The sequence below is a fragment of the Lithobates pipiens genome, unplaced genomic scaffold, assembly GCF_037356315.1.
Source record: "Lithobates pipiens isolate NorthernLeopardFrog02 unplaced genomic scaffold, aLitPip1_a1.2 Scaffold_3, whole genome shotgun sequence".
Lineage (NCBI taxonomy): Eukaryota > Metazoa > Chordata > Amphibia > Anura > Ranidae > Lithobates > Lithobates pipiens.
Window position 1 is genome coordinate 271,757,364 of NW_027507790.1, and position 19,020 is coordinate 271,776,383.

Below are 19,020 nucleotides of genomic sequence, written 5' to 3' on the forward strand. Positions count from 1 at the left end.
TTACCTCCCTCACCCTCCTGCTTCTCCTAACCTCTGGAGATATATCCCCAAACCCTGGACCTCCATCATTAAACTGTACCCATCACCCTGCACCCTCTGCCAGCAGCCGCAATCAACACAATTTAGTTCCCATTTCTATTCTTCCCAAGACCAGACTCCCTTTCTCTTGTGCCCTTTGGAACTCCCGCTCTGTCTGCAACAAACTCACCTCTCTCCATGACATCTTTATCGCCAACTCATTTAACCTACTCGCCATCACCGAAACCTGGCTCCACGAATCAGACACTGCATCTTCTGCAGCCCTATCCCATGGTGGTCTTCTTTGGACTCACTCCCCCAGATCCAATGGACATAAGGGAGGAGGTGTTGGAATCCTTCTAGCCCCACATAGCACCTTCCAGGTACTTCACCCACCTCCCTCTCTGTCACTCTCCTCTTTCGAAGCACACTGCATTCGTCTCTTCACTCCCATTTCTTTAAGAATAGCCGTGATTTACAGGCCCCCTGGACCAGTATCAACATTTCTTGATGACTTCTCTGCCTGGCTACCCTACTTTCTTTCTTCTGAAATCTCCACAATCATTCTCGGGGACTTCAACATCCCTATTAATACTAACACCTCTGCTTCTTCCAAACTTCTCAGCCTAACCTCCTCCTTTGACCTGAAACAGTGGATACATGATCCAACTCACTCCGAAGGCAATATCCTTGACCTTGTTTTCTCTCACCTTTGCACTCCATGCAACCTCTCTAACTATCCATTCCCTCTCTCTGATCACCACCTCATTAGTTTCACTCTCTCCCTCTCCTTCACCTCCTCTCCCTCCAACCGCATTAAAGTTACCCGCAGAAACCTACATCATCTCAAGCCTTCTCTTCTCTACTCTGCTATTGACAACCTCTACGACAAAATCTCACCCCTATCCTGCACCAACCTAGCCACTTCTGTCTACAACACTTCACTTCTGGCCTCTCTGGACTCACTGGCCCCCCTCACTACACACAGAATCAAGCCCCGACCCCTTCAACCTTGGCAAACAGATGTCACTAGAGGTCTGAAAAAACATAGTCGTGCTCATGAGCGCCTGTGGCGCAAGACCAAGTCTCAGAGAGATTTCAACCAATATAAATCTGCCCTCCAAAAATACAATTCTAGCCTCCTCTCTGCCAAGCAGAACTATTTTATCACTCTCATCAGCAACCTATCATCCCGTCCCCGTCAACTCTTCTCTACTTTCAACTCTCTACTTCGTCCTCCACCGCCTCCACCCGCCAACTCACTCACTGCCCAGGAGATTGCTAATCACTTCAAACAGAAGATTGATACAATTTGTGCAGAGATTTCTACTGTTCTGATACCCTCCACGCTTTACACATCATGCCCACAGTCACAATCATTACTTCCTTCTTTCAACCCCACCACTATAGACGAAGTTGCTAAACTACTTGGTAATGTCCACCTTACCACTTGCCCTCTGGATCCTGTTCCCTCGCAAATGCTGCGTTCACCCTCTGACTCTATGCTACACTCTCTAACTCACATCTTCAATCTCTCCCTCTCTTCTGGCATCTTCCCCAACTCTCTAAAACATGCACTTGTCAAACCCATACTTAAAAAACCCTCACTGGACCCATCCAATCCAAACAACCTACGCCCCATCTCCTTGCTCCCCTTTTTATCCAAACTACTCGAACGTCTGGTCTACAACCGACTGAGTGACCACCTCGCTGATAACAGCCTTCTTGATCCCCTTCAGTCTGGATTTCGTCCTCAACACTCCACAGAAACTGCTCTCCTAAAACTAACAAACGATCTACTAACGGCCAAAACCAATCGACATTATTCTGTACTCCTCCTCCTGGACCTCTCTGCTGCCTTTGATACGGTTGACCACCCCCTCCTTCTCAAAAAACTCCACACCTTTGGTCTCCGTGACCTTACTCTACGATGGTTCTCTTCCTACTTATCCAACCGCACCTTTAGTGTTTCCTACAACTCTACTTCCTCATCTCCTCTTCCTTTCTCTGTTGGGGTCCCCCAAGGTTCTGTCCTTGGACCACTCCTATTTTCAATCTATACCTCCTCCCTGGGTCAACTGATAGCCTCCCACGGCTTCCAATACCACCTCTATGCTGACGACACCCAAATCTATTTCTCTACCCCTCAGCTCACTCCCTCTGTCTCCTCACGTGTCACTAATTTACTATCAGATATATCAGTCTGGATGTCACATCACTTCCTCAAAATCAATCTATCCAAAACCGAACTTATAATTTTTCCTCCCCCATTTGCCCCTTCCCCTGATCTCACTGTCAAAATTGATGGCACAACCATAAGTCCATCCCCTCATGCCAAGGTTCTAGGTGTAGTCCTGGACTCTGCACTCTCCTTCAAGCAACACATCCAATCACTGTCCAAATCCTGCCGCCTCAACCTCCGCAACATCTCAAAAATACGCCCCTTTCTAACCAATGAGACTACAAAACTCTTAATTCACTCGCTGGTCATCTCTCGCCTCGACTACTGCAACTCCCTTCTCATTGGCTTACCTCTACATAGTCTATCACCTCTTCAATCCATCATGAATGCCGCTGCCAGACTCATCCACCTTACCAATCGCTCGGTGTCTGCTACTCCTCTCTGTCAATCCCTCCACTGGCTTCCGCTCAGCCAAAGAATTAAATTCAAAATACTAACAATTACATACAAAGCCATCCACAACTCTGCCCCCAGCTACATCACTAGCATAGTCTCTAAATACCAACCTACTCATCCTCTTCGTTCCTCTCAAGACCTCCTGCTCTCTAGCTCCCTCATCACCTCCTCCCATACTCGCCTCCAGGACTTTTCCAAAGCCTCCCCAATCCTATGGAATGCCCTACCCCAATCTGTCCGCTTATCTCCTACTTTATTAGCTTTTAGACGATCCCTGAAAACACTCCTCTTCAGAGAAGCCTACCCCACCCACACCTAACTGTATTTTTATTTTCTCCATCAGCTCTCCCCCCTCACAGTTAAAACCTTTTGTTTCAACTTGACCCTCCCTTCTAGATTGTAAGCTCTAACGAGCAGGGCCCTCTGATCCCTCCTGTATTGATTTGTATTGTAAGTGTACTGTCTGCCCTCATATTGTAAAGCGCTGCGCAAACTGTTGGCGCTATATAAATCCTGAATAATAATAATAATAATAATAACCAGAGCGTGGAGCGTGACAGTGAAATGAAACAAACAACTTATGTCATGACAGAGGCCTAGATCGGCCAGCTGCGAACTGTGACTGGAAAACGAACTGGTCTCTGGAGCATGCACTGAAATGAGGCTGAAAAAATACCTGGGGGACGTCCAGACGAATCGACGCACAGGGATGTGATTGGATTCGAACGGAGCGCATTACGTGATAATGAAATGATTCCCATGATAGAGACACGAATCGGGGAGGTCGCAAAAACCTGCGACTAACAACGAGCGGGCTCTAGAGCATGTACTGAAATGAGGCCAACGCAACTGGGACACGCCGATCGAACCTGTGCATTGTGAATGCGACTGGTTTCGAGCAAGGACGTAATAGGTGACAGTGAAATGATTCCCATGACAGAGACCCGGATCGATAAGCCAAAGGCTATGACTAACAACGAGCGGGCTCTGGAGCATGTACCGAAATGAGGCCGAGCAACTTGGGGCACACCGGGACGAATCGGCGCATTGCGGATGCGACTGGGTTCGAATCGGAGAGCAGTATGTGACAGAAATGAGTGAAATGTTTGAAATTATAAATGAAATGATCCAAGTGAGCCAGCCGTGGCAGAGGCACGAATCGTTGTGCCATGCGATGCGACTGGCAACAATTTGTCTGTGGAACACGGTGTCGAGGCAGACAATACAATAAGCGACGAAAATAGTGCAATATTTTCAGTTTAAGCAATTCTACTGAAATGAGGCCCGTGCAATGAAGCGAGCTGCAATACGTAGTGCGTACGAGTGACTAACGACCCGGTTTCACAACAAATGACTCGAGAGACACTCAATAGAAATGTTTTTAGTAAAGGAAGGTCAATCGAGACCCTTACCAATCGAGCCAGAGACGTTGTACAAAAAACACGAACGGGAACAAAACCACGAGACTTCTTGTAGAGAGAAGTTTATCCGAATGGCAGCGAAACTCGAGTAGTCGGCCTAGTGATGTAGTATTGCGCACAGGAAACCGACAAAGACCACAGGCGAGTGGGCTGGTTAAATAACCCCCGGGTTCCTCCCATAAATTCAGGCCACCATACTGGCCTTCTTACATATATATATATATATATATTTATATATATATATATATATATATATATATAGTACATACCTATACAGTATACTATATATATGTTACAGCTTTTGCACGTCTGTGAATTTCATGTTAAAGTTAAAAGCAATTCATATTACAAAACATAGTATATGTGTATATATACTGTATATACAGTATGTATATAAAAATATAAGGTATACCAGTCATATTGGATATCTGCCCTTCTGAACATGGGACACAGTCATAGCAGCAAGTGTGGATTGATGATCCTGGCTTTTTTCTGTATCCGGGCAAACAAGAGACCACACACCGAGACTCCAGCTTCTAACAGGAAGTGAAAAAAAAAAATTGACTTGTGAGAAATAACATTGGAGATTAAATAAGAGTGTGTTGAAAACTGTTTCTGTCTCTCCTTATATGTGTCTTCCATTGCATATTTCTATTTTTCAGTAGAGCTGCCAGCAAGTCTCTCAGTGTACAGTCTGGAGTTCCTGCCAGGAATAAGACCCCTTTCACACTGGAGGCATTTTTTCAGGCGCTACAGCGCTAAAAATAGCACCTGCATAGTGCCTAAAAAAAGCGTCTCCATTCCTCCAGTGTGAAAGCCCGAGGACTTTCACACCGTAGCGGTGCGCTGGCAGGACGTCAGAAAAAGTCCTGCCAGCAGCTTCTTTGGAGCTCACCGCTCCTCCACCACTGCTCCCCATTGAAATCAATGGGGCAGCGCTGTGATACCGCTCCGGCGGTGTTTTGCGGGCAGATGTAACCCCTTTTAGCCCACTAGCGGGGGTTAAAACTGTCCCAAAAGCGGCTGAATAGCGTCGCTAAAACTACGGTAAAGAGTTGCTAAAAATAGAGCCGCTTTACCACTGACGCCCTAGGCAGCGAAGTGTGGAAGGGATCTTACTCTTCTTATTTCAGGCTGACAAGACTAGTGATGGACGAACTTCCGACGGGACGTTTCGCGAACGCGAAATGCGAACGGACCCAAACGTTCGCGAAACCGAACGTTCGCCGCGGGCCCCATTGACTTCAATGGGAGGCGAACTTTGCAAACCTTCATGTCGAATTTGCGGCCACGTGGTAATTATTAGGGGGTAAAACGTAGTCCCACCATCTGGACAATGACATAATACATGTATGAGGTGAATTTGGGATCGATAACTACAAGCATTTTTATTTTATTTGGGAAATTGTTCTAACAATTCAGGACTATGGAGCTAATGAAGGCAATGGAGGAGAGGGAAGGTCAGGGACCAGGGTAGGCAAAGAAGAGGGTGCAGGAGATGATCACCAGCAGCGTGACATACCGGAATGACACATGCACCGTGATAGAGGCATCTGACAGCAGCACCGTAATACAGAGCACTGACAGCAGCACCGTGACATACAGCGCTGACAGCAGCACCGTGACATACAGCGCTGACAGCAGCACCGTGACATACAGCGCTGACAGCAGCACCGTGACATACAGCGCTGACAGCAGCACCGTGACATACAGCGCTGACAGCAGCACCGTGACATACAGCGCTGACAGCAGCACCGTGACATACAGCGCTGACAGCAGCACCGTGACATACAGCGCTGACAGCAGCACCGTGACATACAGCGCTGACAGCAGCACCGTGACATACAGCGCTGACAGCAGCACCGTGACATACAGCGCTGACAGCAGCACCGTGACATACAGCGCTGACAGCAGCACCGTGACATACAGCACTGACAGCAGCACCGTAAGCAGCCCCAGGAGGAAGTCAGCACAGCACAGGGATGGTGTGATCCCCTCATAATAAGAACCCCCAGGAGGAAGTCAGCACAGCACAGGGATAGTGTGATCCCTTCATAATAAGAACCCCCAGGAGGAAGTCAGCACAGCACAGGGATATCATAAGCAGCCCCAGTAGAAATATGACACCGCTCAACCTCTTCAAAGAGGAGGGTAGGGGCATATAGTACGGTGTGCTTTTTTGGGTCAAGGAAGTGAGCCAAATGAATTAAGAAGGTCTGTGTGCTTGATTAAAAAAATAGTTTATAGACATATACATGGTCTACTGGTCACATGTGTTGAATTCCTCCGAGATCCATGCCTCATTCATTTTTAGAAATGTGAGGTAGTTAACACTGTGGTGAGCTAGGCGAGTACGCTTATCGGTCACAATCCCCCCTGCTGCGCTGAACGTCCTTTCGGACAGGACACTGGATGAGGGGCAAGCCAACAGTTCGATTGCAAATTGGGCAAGCTCTGGCCAGAGGTCAAGCCTGCCCACCCAGTAGTCTAGGGGTTCATCACTCCTCAGAGCGTCCACATCGGCCGTTAACCCAATGTAGTCGGACACCTGACGGTCTAGGCGTTCCCTGATGCTGGATCCGGATGACACCTGTCGATGGGTCGGCTGAAAGAATGACCTCATATCCGAAGTCACCAACACATCTTCAAACCGGCCTCTTCTTGCAGGCGCTGTTGGATTGGTACCCGCAAATCCTTCTCTGGGAGTGGGAATTGCTCCTCTGCCAGCGCACGCAAAAGCAGAATGCAGCATTTCTCGAAGCAAGGCCTGGAAGTGCTGCATTCTGACAGCCCTCTGCGACGGCGGTAACATTTCCGCCATTTTGTGTTTGTACCGGGGGTCTAAGTACGTTGCCACCCAGTACTGGTCCTTGACCCTCATGCTTTTTATACGGGGGTCCCTATTAAAACACTGGAGCATGAAGGCCCCCATTTGCACTAAAGTGGAAGCGGTGTGGTGGCCTGGCTCCTGCTCATCATCCAGGATAATGTCGTCCTCTTCATTCTCCTCTCCCCATCCTCGCACAACAGGGATCCCAGAAAGGTTTAAAGCATGCTCTTCTTGCTCCTGCTCATCCGCCCCGGCACCATCCTCCTCTGACTCCTCATCAGACTCCTGTTGTTGACTTGTCTCAGATAGAGTAGCCCCCCCTGGGAATTCATCCAGCATTGCGACTTCCTCATCTTCCCGCTCCTGCTCCTCCACAGCCTGATCAATGACACGACGCAATGCACGCTCCAGAAAGAAGGCATAAGGTACCATGTCACTGATGGCGCCATGGCTGCGACTGACCAGTTTGGTGATCTCCTCAAATGGCCGCAGAAGTCTGCATGTGTCGCGCATGAGCAGCCACTGGCGCGGTGAAAAAAAACCCAGCTCCCCAGAACCGTTTCTTTCGCAGAGTTCATACAGGTAGACGTTAACTGCACGTTTCTGCTGGAGCAGCCTATCAAGCATATAGAAGGTTGAGTTCCATCGCGTCGGGCAATCGCAAATAAGACGTCTGACCGGCAGATGGTGTCGCCGCTGAATGTCAGCAAGGCGAGCCATGGCCGTGTAAGATCTTCTGAAATGGGCCGAGATTTTCCTTGCCTGCCGCAAGATGTCCTGGACCCCAGGGTATTTGACAAGGAATCGCTGCACGACCAAGTTTAAGACGTGTGCCATGCACGGCACGTGCGTGATTTTGCCCTGTTTCAATGCGCTAAGCAGATTGGCACCGTTGTCACACACCACTTTACCAACTGTCAAATTGAGCGGTGTTAGCCACTCATCTGCCTGTGAACGCAAAGCTGAAAGGAGTGCCGGGCCAGTGTGGCTCTTTGCTTCCAGGCACAACAGACGCAGCACGGCATGGCAACGTCTCACCTGGCATGTGGAATAGGTTCTGGGGAGCTTGGGCGGTGCAGTGGAAGAGACGCTAGCAGCGGAAAAGGAGGAGGCAGCTGAGGAGGAGAGGGAGGAGGATGGAGTAGGAGGAGGAGAAGAAGAGTCAGGCCTGCATGCAATCCGTGGCGGTAAAACCAAATCTACACGGGTGCCACGGGTTACATGCTTGACGGCCGTCAGAAGGTTCACCCAGTGGGCAGTAAAACTGATATACCTTCCCTGCCCGTGTTTGCTAGACCACGTGTCTGTGGTCAGATGTATCTTGGCACCGACACTGTGTGCCAGAGATACATTCACTTGCCGCTGAACATGGCCATATAGCTCTGGGATGCCCTTCTCTGAGAAATACTTCCTTCCTGGGACCTTCCATTGTGGTGTTCCAATGGCCACAAATTTGCGAAAGGCCTCCGAGTCCACCAGTTTATATGGCAGTAGTTGGCGGGCTATGAGTTCTGACAAGCCAGCCGCCAACCGTTGGGCAAGAGGGTTATCCGGCGTCATCATTTTTTTACGCTCAAACATTAGGCCCACGGAAGCCTGCCTTTTTGCAGAAAAATGTGAGCTTGGCGTGATGGAAGGTGGAGTGGAGGACAATTGTGAGGAGAGAGGAGAAGGAGAAGTAGAAGACGAGGCTGGACGGTGAGAGCCTGCAGTGTGGCTTTGTGTGTTCCGTTGCTCCCACTGGGCTCGGTGATGGCTGCTCATGTGCCTTCTTAAGGCGGTCGTCCCTAGGTGAGTATTGGGCTTACCGCGACTAACGCGTTGACTGCAAAGATTGCAGATGGCAACGCTATTGTCAGCAGCGGACACGTTAAAAAAAGCCCACACTGCGGAGCCATGTGCCGGTGTCCTGGGAGCGCCAGATGTGACCGTACATGGTCGATGACTCGCTCCTGATACATTTGCAGTCTGCTTTGTCCCTGCTGTGCAATGTAAGTCATTGCTGCTTCTCCTCCCTATCTGCTGGTCCATATCTCCCTCTGAACTCCCCTCCTCTTCCTCTCTTGTGGGCACCCACGTGACATCACTAGACACGTCATCATCAACGTCACCTTCCCCACCGCTATAAGTAGAGATCTCGGAGTAGGCAGCAACACCGGGGACCAACCTCCTCCTTGGGCTGATCTGGGTACTGGCGTCAGACTGCTGAGTAGCGCTTGTTGCTACCTCCTCTTCCTGATCCAATACCAAGAGTGGCTGCGCATCAGAAATGTCCTCTTGATATGGATCGGAAAATAATTCCAGTGACTCAAGCGGAAGGTATGTGGTGGTGGTGGTGGTGGTCGTGTTGTTGGTGGTAGTGTCTTTGGGGGTGCACATAGCAGAGAGTGAAGAAGAGGGTGCAGATCGAGAGGATGAGGAGGGTGCAGAAGAGTAAGGCTGAGCGAGCCACTCAACCAAGTCTGGTGCATCCTTTAAAGTAATTGAACGCACCTTCTGCAACTTCCCACTTTGGCTCAAGCCTGTTGCTCCTGCCCTACCCCTACCACCCCTGCGGAAGGGCCTGCCTCTTCCTCTGCCTGTCATTTTTTAAATGACCCTGTGACAAAACTCTTAGTCCCTATACCGATGAAGGACTGCTGCAGTATAGGGCAGCGGTCAGCAGTGGTGCACGTCAACCCTATCTATTGTGGACCGATAGCGGTCCTTACAGAACAGCAGACTGTACCGCACTCAAGCCTATGTACCGTAGCACCCTATACCAAGTTACCAGTCCTTATAAGAACTTTTGTGGAACAAGCAGGTTGTGTGTTAGTGATTAGCAGACTGTACGTCAGTCCCTATACCGCTGAAGGACTGCTGCAGTATAGGTGAGCGGTCAGCAGTGGTGCACGTCAACCCTATCTATTGTGGACCTATAGCGGTCCTTACAGAACAGCAGACTGTACCGCACTCAAGCCTATGTACCGTAGCACCCTATACCAAGTTACCAGTCCTTATAAGAACTTTTGTGGACCAAGCAGGTTGTGTATTAGTGTTTAGCAGACTGTACGTCAGTCCCTATACCGCTGAAGGACTGCTGCAGTATAGGGCAGCGGTCAGCAGTGGTGCACGTCAACCCTATCTATTGTGGACCGATAGCGGTCCTTACAGAACAGCAGACTGTACCGCACTCAAGCCTATGTACCGTAGCACCCTATACCAAGTTACCAGTCCTTATAAGAACTTTTGTGGAACAAGCAGGTTGTGTGTTAGTGATTAGCAGACTGTACGTCAGTCCCTATACCGCTGAAGGACTGCTGCAGTATAGGGCAGCGGTCAGCAGTGGTGCACGTCAACCCTATCTATTGTGGACCGATAGCGGTCCTTACAGAACAGCAGACTGTACCGCACTCAAGCCTATGTACCGTAGCACCCTATACCAAGTTACCAGTCCTTATAAGAACTTTTGTGGAACAAGCAGGTTGTGTGTTAGTGATTAGCAGACTGTACGTCAGTCCCTATACCGCTGAAGGACTGCTGCAGTATAGGTGAGCGGTCAGCAGTGGTGCACGTCAACCCTATCTATTGTGGACCGATAGCGGTCCTTACAGAACAGCAGACTGTACCGCACTCAAGCCTATGTACCGTAGCACCCTATACCAAGTTACCAGTCCTTATAAGAACTTTTGTGGACCAAGCAGGTTGTGTATTAGTGTTTAGCAGACTGTACGTCAGTCCCTATACCGCTGAAGGACTGCTGCAGTATAGGGCAGCGGTCAGCAGTGGTGCACGTCAACCCTATCTATTGTGGACCGATAGCGGTCCTTACAGAACAGCAGACTGTACCGCACTCAAGCCTATGTACCGTAGCACCCTATACCAAGTTACCAGTCCTTATAAGAACTTTTGTGGAACAAGCAGGTTGTGTGTTAGTGATTAGCAGACTGTACGTCAGTCCCTATACCGCTGAAGGACTGCTGCAGTATAGGTGAGCGGTCAGCAGTGGTGCACGTCAACCCTATCTATTGTGGACCGATAGCGGTCCTTACAGAACAGCAGACTGTACCGCACTCAAGCCTATGTACCGTAGCACCCTATACCAAGTTACCAGTCCTTATAAGAACTTTTGTGGAACAAGTGAGTTGTGAATGTTTAGCAGACTGCAGCAGAAGGGCAGCAGTCAAGTATAATATCCTTTCTATATTTGGAAGAAAGAATATTATACATGTACAAGCCTATTACTGTACCACTGATACCAGTCCTGAAAAGAACCTTTGTGGAACTAATAATAACAGCAAGTCTTTAAAATTACCCTCACTGCCTGACAACACTGCTTCCTTCCTGTCCCTATACAAATTGGCAAAAAAAGAGAACGATTAGTGGTTACTGGAACAGCTCTTTTGTGGACCTTGATAGTAACAGCTAATGATGATGATGATGATGATGATGATGAAAGACTAATCTGGCTGTCCCTGTAGCATACACCGTCCTTTCCCTTTCTCTAAACTAACAAAAGACACTCAGGCTGCTGCAAGAATCAGCAGCACAGCAAACCTATCAACACCTAACACCTATACCAGTCCTGAAAAGAACTTTTGTGTACCAAATAGCTAGTGGTTTATCTCTCCCTACTCCACACAGGAACCTGTCCCTATCGTAACAGAAGAAAGAATGTAAAATGGCCACCGGATCGGGTGTATTTATAGGTTAGGGGGAATGTACAAGTGTCCATGTGCTGTCATGTCTCAATTGGCTGTCCTGTATCACATGATAAACGTGTCACCAAAGGTTAAAGTTCTTGTATACATTAAACACGTAAGTCCGCCGCGGCGAACGACGGAAAAAGGCGTTCGAACGTGCGGACCGCGAATGTCGGAAATTCGCCGCGAAACGACCGCCGGGCGAACCGTTCGGCCATCACTAGACAAGACTAAGCCACCGCCTCACACTGGAGGAGAACTCATGGCAGACTTACAATGCTGATGATAATATTGAGGAAGTTGATTGGTGTTGTCAGCCTGCTATAGGAAGTGCTGCTACTGGTGTGATCTCCGGGTAAAAAATTGCAAAGGATTCCCAAAAAATGAAAACCGAAAATAGTGATATAGTGATGCCTAACATATTAAAAATAATAAATAAAAAAAAAAAAATATATATATATATATATATATATATATATATATATATATATATATATAATATGTATTTCAGGTTTACTTGCACTTGAAAGTGTAATATTTGTTTTCTGTAGACTGGTGTCAGCCTTGCCTTATTTTTTATTTTGTAATTTGAACAGGTATAACAAAATGTTTACAATTGTATATTTAATAGAGCAAACACAAGGAAAAAAGAGAATTTCACTCTTACGGTTTACAAACATGTTAATTATTTTAACCTGGGGGGACAGAAGTTATTCCCCATGGGGAACCCCATAGTCTATGAGTAAGAGTAAGAAATAATCCCGAAAAATACTTTACTTTCATTTTTTAACCACATCCTGCCCACACTATAGATGACTACTGCGCAGGATTACTTTGCTGGGTGGTCATCCATGGACAACCTCCTGGGATTGTCCTCTTTGATCACTGAGTCCATGGGACTCAGATGATCATAGATCAGGGTAAAGGGCCAATCATAGTAGCCCTTTTCCAAGTGATCACCTGTGTTCAATGACAGCTGATCACAGGATGTAAACACAAGCTGGTTATGGGCTTTTCTTTTCTCATGCTGACATTGTGAAGAGAGTAGAAGAGAGCCAATAACTGTCTTGTGTTAAAGGGGCATCAGCACTGGTAATCAGGGATGCCAATCAATGCTCATGAGTGCTGCCAATCACTGCCCATCAGTGCTGCCAATCAGTGCCCATCAGTGCTGTCAATCAGTGCTGTCAGTCAGTGCCCATCAGTGTCTCCTCATCAGTGTCACTAATCAGTGCTGCCTATCAGTGCCCATCTGTGCTGCCAATCAGAGCCAATCAGTGCCTCCTCATCATTGTCACTTATCAGTGCTGCCAATCAGTGTCCATCAGTCCTACCAATCAGTGCCAATCAGTGCCTCCTCATCATTGTCACTTATCATGCTGCCTATCAGTGCCCATCAGTGCCACCTTATCAGTGCCCATCAGTGCTGCCTATCAGTTCCCATCAGTGCTTCCTCATCAGTGCCCATCAGTTCTGCCTATCAGTGCCCATCAGTGCTGCCTATCAGTGCCCATCAGTGCTGCCTATCAGTGCCCATCAGTGCCACCTCATCAGTGCCCATCAGTGCTGCCTATCAGTGCCCTTCAGTGCCTCCTCTTCAGTGTCACTTATCAGTGCCGCCTCATCAGTGTCCATCAGTGCTGCCTATTAGTGCCCATCAGTGCCTCCTCATCAGTGTCACTTATCAGTGCCCCCTTTATCAGTGCCCATCAGTGCTGCATACCAGTGCCGCTATATCAGTGTCCATCAGTGCCCATCAGTGCAGCCTCATCAGTGCACATCAGTGACGGAGTAAAATTACCTGTTTGCAAAAAAAATTCCAAAAAAAAAAATGTTTTTGTTTATTTAGCAAAAAATAAAAACCCCAGTGGTGATTAACCACTTACAGACCGGACCATTTTGCTGGTCAAAGACCAGACCACTTTTTGCGATTCGGCACTGCGTCGCTTTAACTGACATGCGACTTGGCTCCCAAACAAAATTGACGTCCTTTTTTTTCCCACAAACAGAGCTTTCTTTTGGTGGTATTTGATCACCCCTGCGGTTTTTATTTTTTGCGCTATAAACAAAAATAGAGCGTCAATTTTGAAAAAAACGCATTATTTTTTACTTTTTGTTATAATAAATATCCCCCAAAAATATATAAAAAACTATTTTTTTCCCTCAGTTTAGGCCGATACGTATTCTTCTACATATTTTTGGTAAAAAAAATTGCAATAAGCGATTATTTATTGGTTTACGCAAAAGTTATAGCGTTTACAAAATAGGGATAGTTTTATGGCATTTTTATTAATAATTTTTTTTACTAGTAATGGCGGTGATCAGCGATTTTTATTGTGACTGCGACATTATGGCGGACACATCGGACATTTTTGACACATTTTTGGGACCATTGTCATTTATACCGCAATCACTGCTATATAAATGCAGTGATTCCTGTGTAAATGACACTAGCAGTGAAGGGGTTAACCAGTGGGTGGCAGTGTAGGGGTAAAGTGTTACTAGGGGTGTGTTACTAACTGTTGGGGGCTGGGCTTTCATTTAGCGAACACTGATCTCTGCTCCAATCACATGGAGCAGAGATCAGCGTCACTAGTTGCTAGTCAGAATGGAGAAATTCTGTTTACAACCGCATTTCTTCATTCGGCTGCCCCGTGAGATGATCGCGGGTATGCCCGCGTTGATCGAGTCCGGGGGACCCGCGACCGGACTCACGGGGGGTCCCGATCAGCATTTGGAGCGCGCCGCTGGCGGCGCGCTCCCGATGGCAGGGCGGCAAATTTAAAGGGACGTACAGGTACACCCATTTGCCTGCCCGTGCCATTCTGCCGACGTACATCGGCGTGCGCTGGTCGGGAACTGGTTAAATACCACCCAAAAAAAAAAATTGGATGAGAAATATGATAACATCTATATATGGGTACAGTGCAGCGTGACCACGCAATTTTCATTTGAAATGTGACAGCGCTGAAAAATGACCTGGGCAGGAAGGGGTGAAAAGTGTCTAGTGGGCAAGTGGTTAATTTATGGTGTTATTTATACTTATATGTGAAGGGCAGATGAGACTAATATAATATTTGAAGTAATAAAGTTCATGGGTAACATTATGAAATGTCTTTGAATGACTATAATTGTTACACATCTGGTGAGAAAACTGTCCATTCGGCAGCCAATGTCATGAAAAGTGAGAGCCTCAGGTTCTCCTCCTCACCGTATTGTTGTCTTCATCCCATGTTATTTTGTTGGGGTCAATGTGAAGTTGGTCTTCATCTTTAGCCCATGGTGTGTACCAACCAACATCAGTATCGACTGATCTTAAGCGTCCATTAGACTTCGCCCAATTTACTATTTTGTAGTGGAAAGGAAATTCACCGTTTTCATCAAACAAGGTCATTCTGTCTCCCGTCTTATATGGATTTTTTATTTGTTTCACATATTTATGCAACTGGAGGAAACAGAAAAACCTCAAACAAGTTAAAACGGAAGTTTAAACAATTTATATGTTGCTGTCCCTTATTTCTCCATCTCCCTATATCAATGTAATATACAGTGTGGATATATATTCAAATTTTGGAAATTCGTAGATTCGGAAGTGCGAAAATTTGAATTTCAGAATTTCGTATTTCCGAATATTCGAATATTTGGAAATACGGATTTTCAAAAAGTTTAAAATTTGGAAATTGGTAATTTCAGGAATTTGGAAATGAGAAAATTCTGAAATTCGAAATTCGGGGATTTGGAAATGAGAAAATTTGAATTTCTGAATTTTTTAATTTCAAATTTTCAAAATTCAAAAATTCAGAAATTTAGAATTCAAAAATTCAGAAAATCTGGAAATTCTAAAATTCAGAAATTCGGAAATCTAAAAATAAGAATGAAAATCTGAAAATTTAAAAGACATGAAAACTCAAAAATCTGAAATAATAACTAACTTATAATAACTTATTAAATTATAGGTATTACAATTTCCTTTAAAATTTGGCTGTTACATATTTATCCAAAGTTATAAATTATCTGTCATAATGAATGCCTTACCTAAACAAATGGAATGTAACAAATTAATAATAATAAATATAAACAGTAATAATAATAATGTATTACTATTTATTATTATTTCGTTTTGTTCCATTTGTTTAGATGCAGCATTCTTTATTTTGGATAACTCGTAACTTCAGATAAATTTGTATTTGTTACATTCACTAACAGCCAAATTTGAAAGGAAATTCCAATACCTATAATTTAATAGTTAGTTATTATTAGTTAGTTAGTCAGTTATCATTTAGATTTTTTGGATTTTTGGATTTTCGTTCTTTCTAATTTTGAGATTTTCCTTTCTTATTTTCGGATTCTCAAATTTACTAATTCTTGAAATTTCCAAATTTACGAATTGTCGAATTTTCAAATTTCCGAATTTTTCGAATTTCTGAATTCCAAAGTTTCGAATTTCTGAATTTCAAAGTTTTGAATTTCTGAATTTACAAATTCGGAATTCTCGAATTTCCAAATTTACGAATTTTAAATTTTCAAATTGCCAAATGTTAAAATTTTCACATTTTCGAATTTAAGAATTTACGAAAATTATGAATTCCAAATTTTCTAATTTATGAATTACGAATTTTTAAATTTTCTAATTAAGGAATTCACGAATTACAAATTTTCAAATTTTTCAAATTTTCGAATTTCCGGAAAAAAAACAAAAAACGAATAAAACGAAAATGAACACATTTTTAAGCAGTGCACATGTCTATTATGTACCTTATTTTTGATTCATTGATGTCATCACTGGGGCTCTGTGGCTTTCTGTGAAATGAAGGCAGATCATGGCTGGTAGGAGGGACTAGCAGATTGGTAGATAGCTTCCTAAAACATCACAGCACTGTGCCTCAAGTCTCTTGGGAGGAGGTATGTACATATCAGAATGCCCCGATGGATATTAGTCTGGAGGGGTGGACATTCCTAGGCAGGCTGTATTTGTATGTAGGTAACACCCATATGTGAAGCTGAGACTCCATTGTTTAAATATGTTTTATGTTTATATTGCAGCTTACAAAATCTTAGGTGTGATGATCTGGTGATCCTGCCAGTAAGCCTGTTGTTTTTCAATAGAACAGGCTCTCCTGCAGAATGCATCAGTTTACAAAGATGGGGCAAACCATTTAACACTGGTAGGGGGTGCTTACAATGACCAGCTTTTTATATTTATGTAAAACCTTTATCCCAAAAGGAAAAAAAAAACAGTTTGCTGTAACTGATTATAATTCATTCACTGGAGAATGGTTTTAATTTTTTTGCTGTATCTAAATCATCTAACACTCCCCTCCCCCTATACTGACAATGCTGCTGTCCAAATGTACCCCCTGTGATCCTTCAACCAAAGTGGGAGGAGCTCTAATAGAGGAGGCGTGTTAAGGACCAGATCTCCAGGTGAAAACAGAGGAGAGGAAAAGCCAAAGAAAAGAAAAGTAATGCAGCCACCACATCTAATGATTGGTAAGATGCAATATATTATGTTTTTGCTTTTAGGTTTAACCACTTCAGTCCTAGAAAGATTTAATAACCAGGCCATTTCTTGCGATACGGGACTGCGTCACTTTGAAAAACAATTATTCAGTCGTGTGCCACTGTACCCAAACAAAACCGATGTCCTTTTTTTCCCCATAAATAGAGCTTTCTTTTGGTGGTATTTGATCACCTCTGCACTTTTTATTTTTTGCGCTATAAACAAAAAAAGAGCAATAATTTAGAAAAAATTTTTTTTTAATTTTTCTATAATAAATACCCCAATAATAATGCAACTTATATTGATTGGTTTGCTCAAAAGTTATAGCGTCTTCAAAATAGGGAATAGATTCATGGCATTTTTATTATTTATTTCATTTTTACTAGTAATGGAGGTGAGCTGTGATTTTTAGTGGGACTGCAACATTGCGGCGGACAGATCGCACACTTTTGAAACATTTTTGGGACCAGTGACAATTATACAGCGATCAATGCTATAAAAATGCACTGATTACTGTATAAATATCACTGGTAGGGAAGAGGTTAAAACTAAGGGGCGATCAAGAGGTCAAATGTGTTCCCTGGGGGGGTGTTTCTAACTGTGAGGGGAGGGGACTGACTAGAGAAGGAGCCAGATCGCTGTTCCTTCTTAGTAGGAACACATGATCTGTCTCTCATCCCCTGTCAAAACAGGGATCTGTGTGTTTACATATGCAAATCCCCATTCTTTCTCTATCCCCATTCTTTCTCTCGTGCCCACGATCGCGGGTGGCCGACGGCATTCGCGCCTGCTATGTCTCTTAAAAGAGCCGCAGGAGAGCCAACCTGCTGCCATATATGTATGGGAGACGGTCGGGAAGGGGTTAATACCACTTTAACTGCTTCCAGAGCGGCCGCCGCATATTTACAGCAGCAGGGCTGCCCGGCTGCAGGAAAACAACGTACATGTACGTTGTCTCTTCTTCCGGGTCTGGGGATGCGCGCCACCCGCGACCCCTCTCCCGATGTGATTGGACACAGCGGGAGCCAATTAGTAGGGTCCGGCAGATGAGATGTACACACGGCAGACCACTGTTCTGTCAGAGAGCAAGATGGAGATCTTGTGTTTCTGCTAAGCAGAAACCCAGATCTCTTTTCCTCCAGTTAAGCCATCCCCCACACAGTTAGTAATCCCTCCCCCTAGGAGCACACTTAACCCTTTTATCGCCTCTGATGTTAACCCCTTCCCTGCCAGTGTCATTAGTACAGTGAGAGTGCATTTTTAGCACTGTTCACTGTATTGGTGTCACTGGTTCCCAAAAAGTATCACTTAAGCCCGGTACACACTATCAGATTGTCTGCTGAGTTTTTCCTTCAGATTTACCAAAACCATGTAATATGAGGTCAAACCTTAGGAGTTTCAATGTGTATGCAATCAGGCAGATCCTTCCACTACATGGTTTTGGTAAATCTGAAGGAAAAACTCAGCAGACAATCTGATAGTGTGTACGGGGCTTTATTGTCCGATCTGTCCGCTGCAATATAGCAGTCCCATTAAAAAAATCGATGATCACCACCGTTACTAGTAAAAATAAAAAAGCCAAAAAATATCCCATAGTTTGTAGACATGATAAATTTTGTGCAAACCAATCAATATACGCTTATTGTTTTTTTGTTTTTTTTTAACAGAAATATGTAGCAGAATACATATTGGCCTATATTAATGAAGATATTTGATTTTTAATTTTTTTTTATTGGGTATGTTTTATAACAGAAAGTAAAAAAAATATATATATTTTTTTTTCAAACTTGTCGCTCTTTTTTTTTATTTATAGCGCAAAAAATAAAAACTGCAGAGGTGATCAAATACCACCACAATAAAGCTCTATTTGTTGGAAAAAAAGGATGCCAATTTTGTTTGGGTACAGAGTTGCATCAACGCACACTTGTCGG

At 44.9% G+C, this 19,020-nt stretch overlaps 1 protein-coding gene across 1 annotated transcript in view; it reads right to left on the minus strand.

The window, feature by feature from the left end:
- The window catches only part of LOC143940041 (vomeronasal type-2 receptor 26-like), a 90,545-nt gene that overhangs the window by 50,123 nt on the left and 21,402 nt on the right, over window positions 1-19,020 (minus strand). The window contains exons 4-5 of the mRNA XM_077461089.1: window positions 14,801-15,034; window positions 4,490-4,613 (exon numbers count right to left, since the gene is read on the minus strand). Coding sequence (XP_077317215.1) covers window positions 4,490-4,613; window positions 14,801-15,034 — 358 coding nt within the window. The remainder of the gene's footprint in view (window positions 1-4,489; window positions 4,614-14,800; window positions 15,035-19,020) is intronic.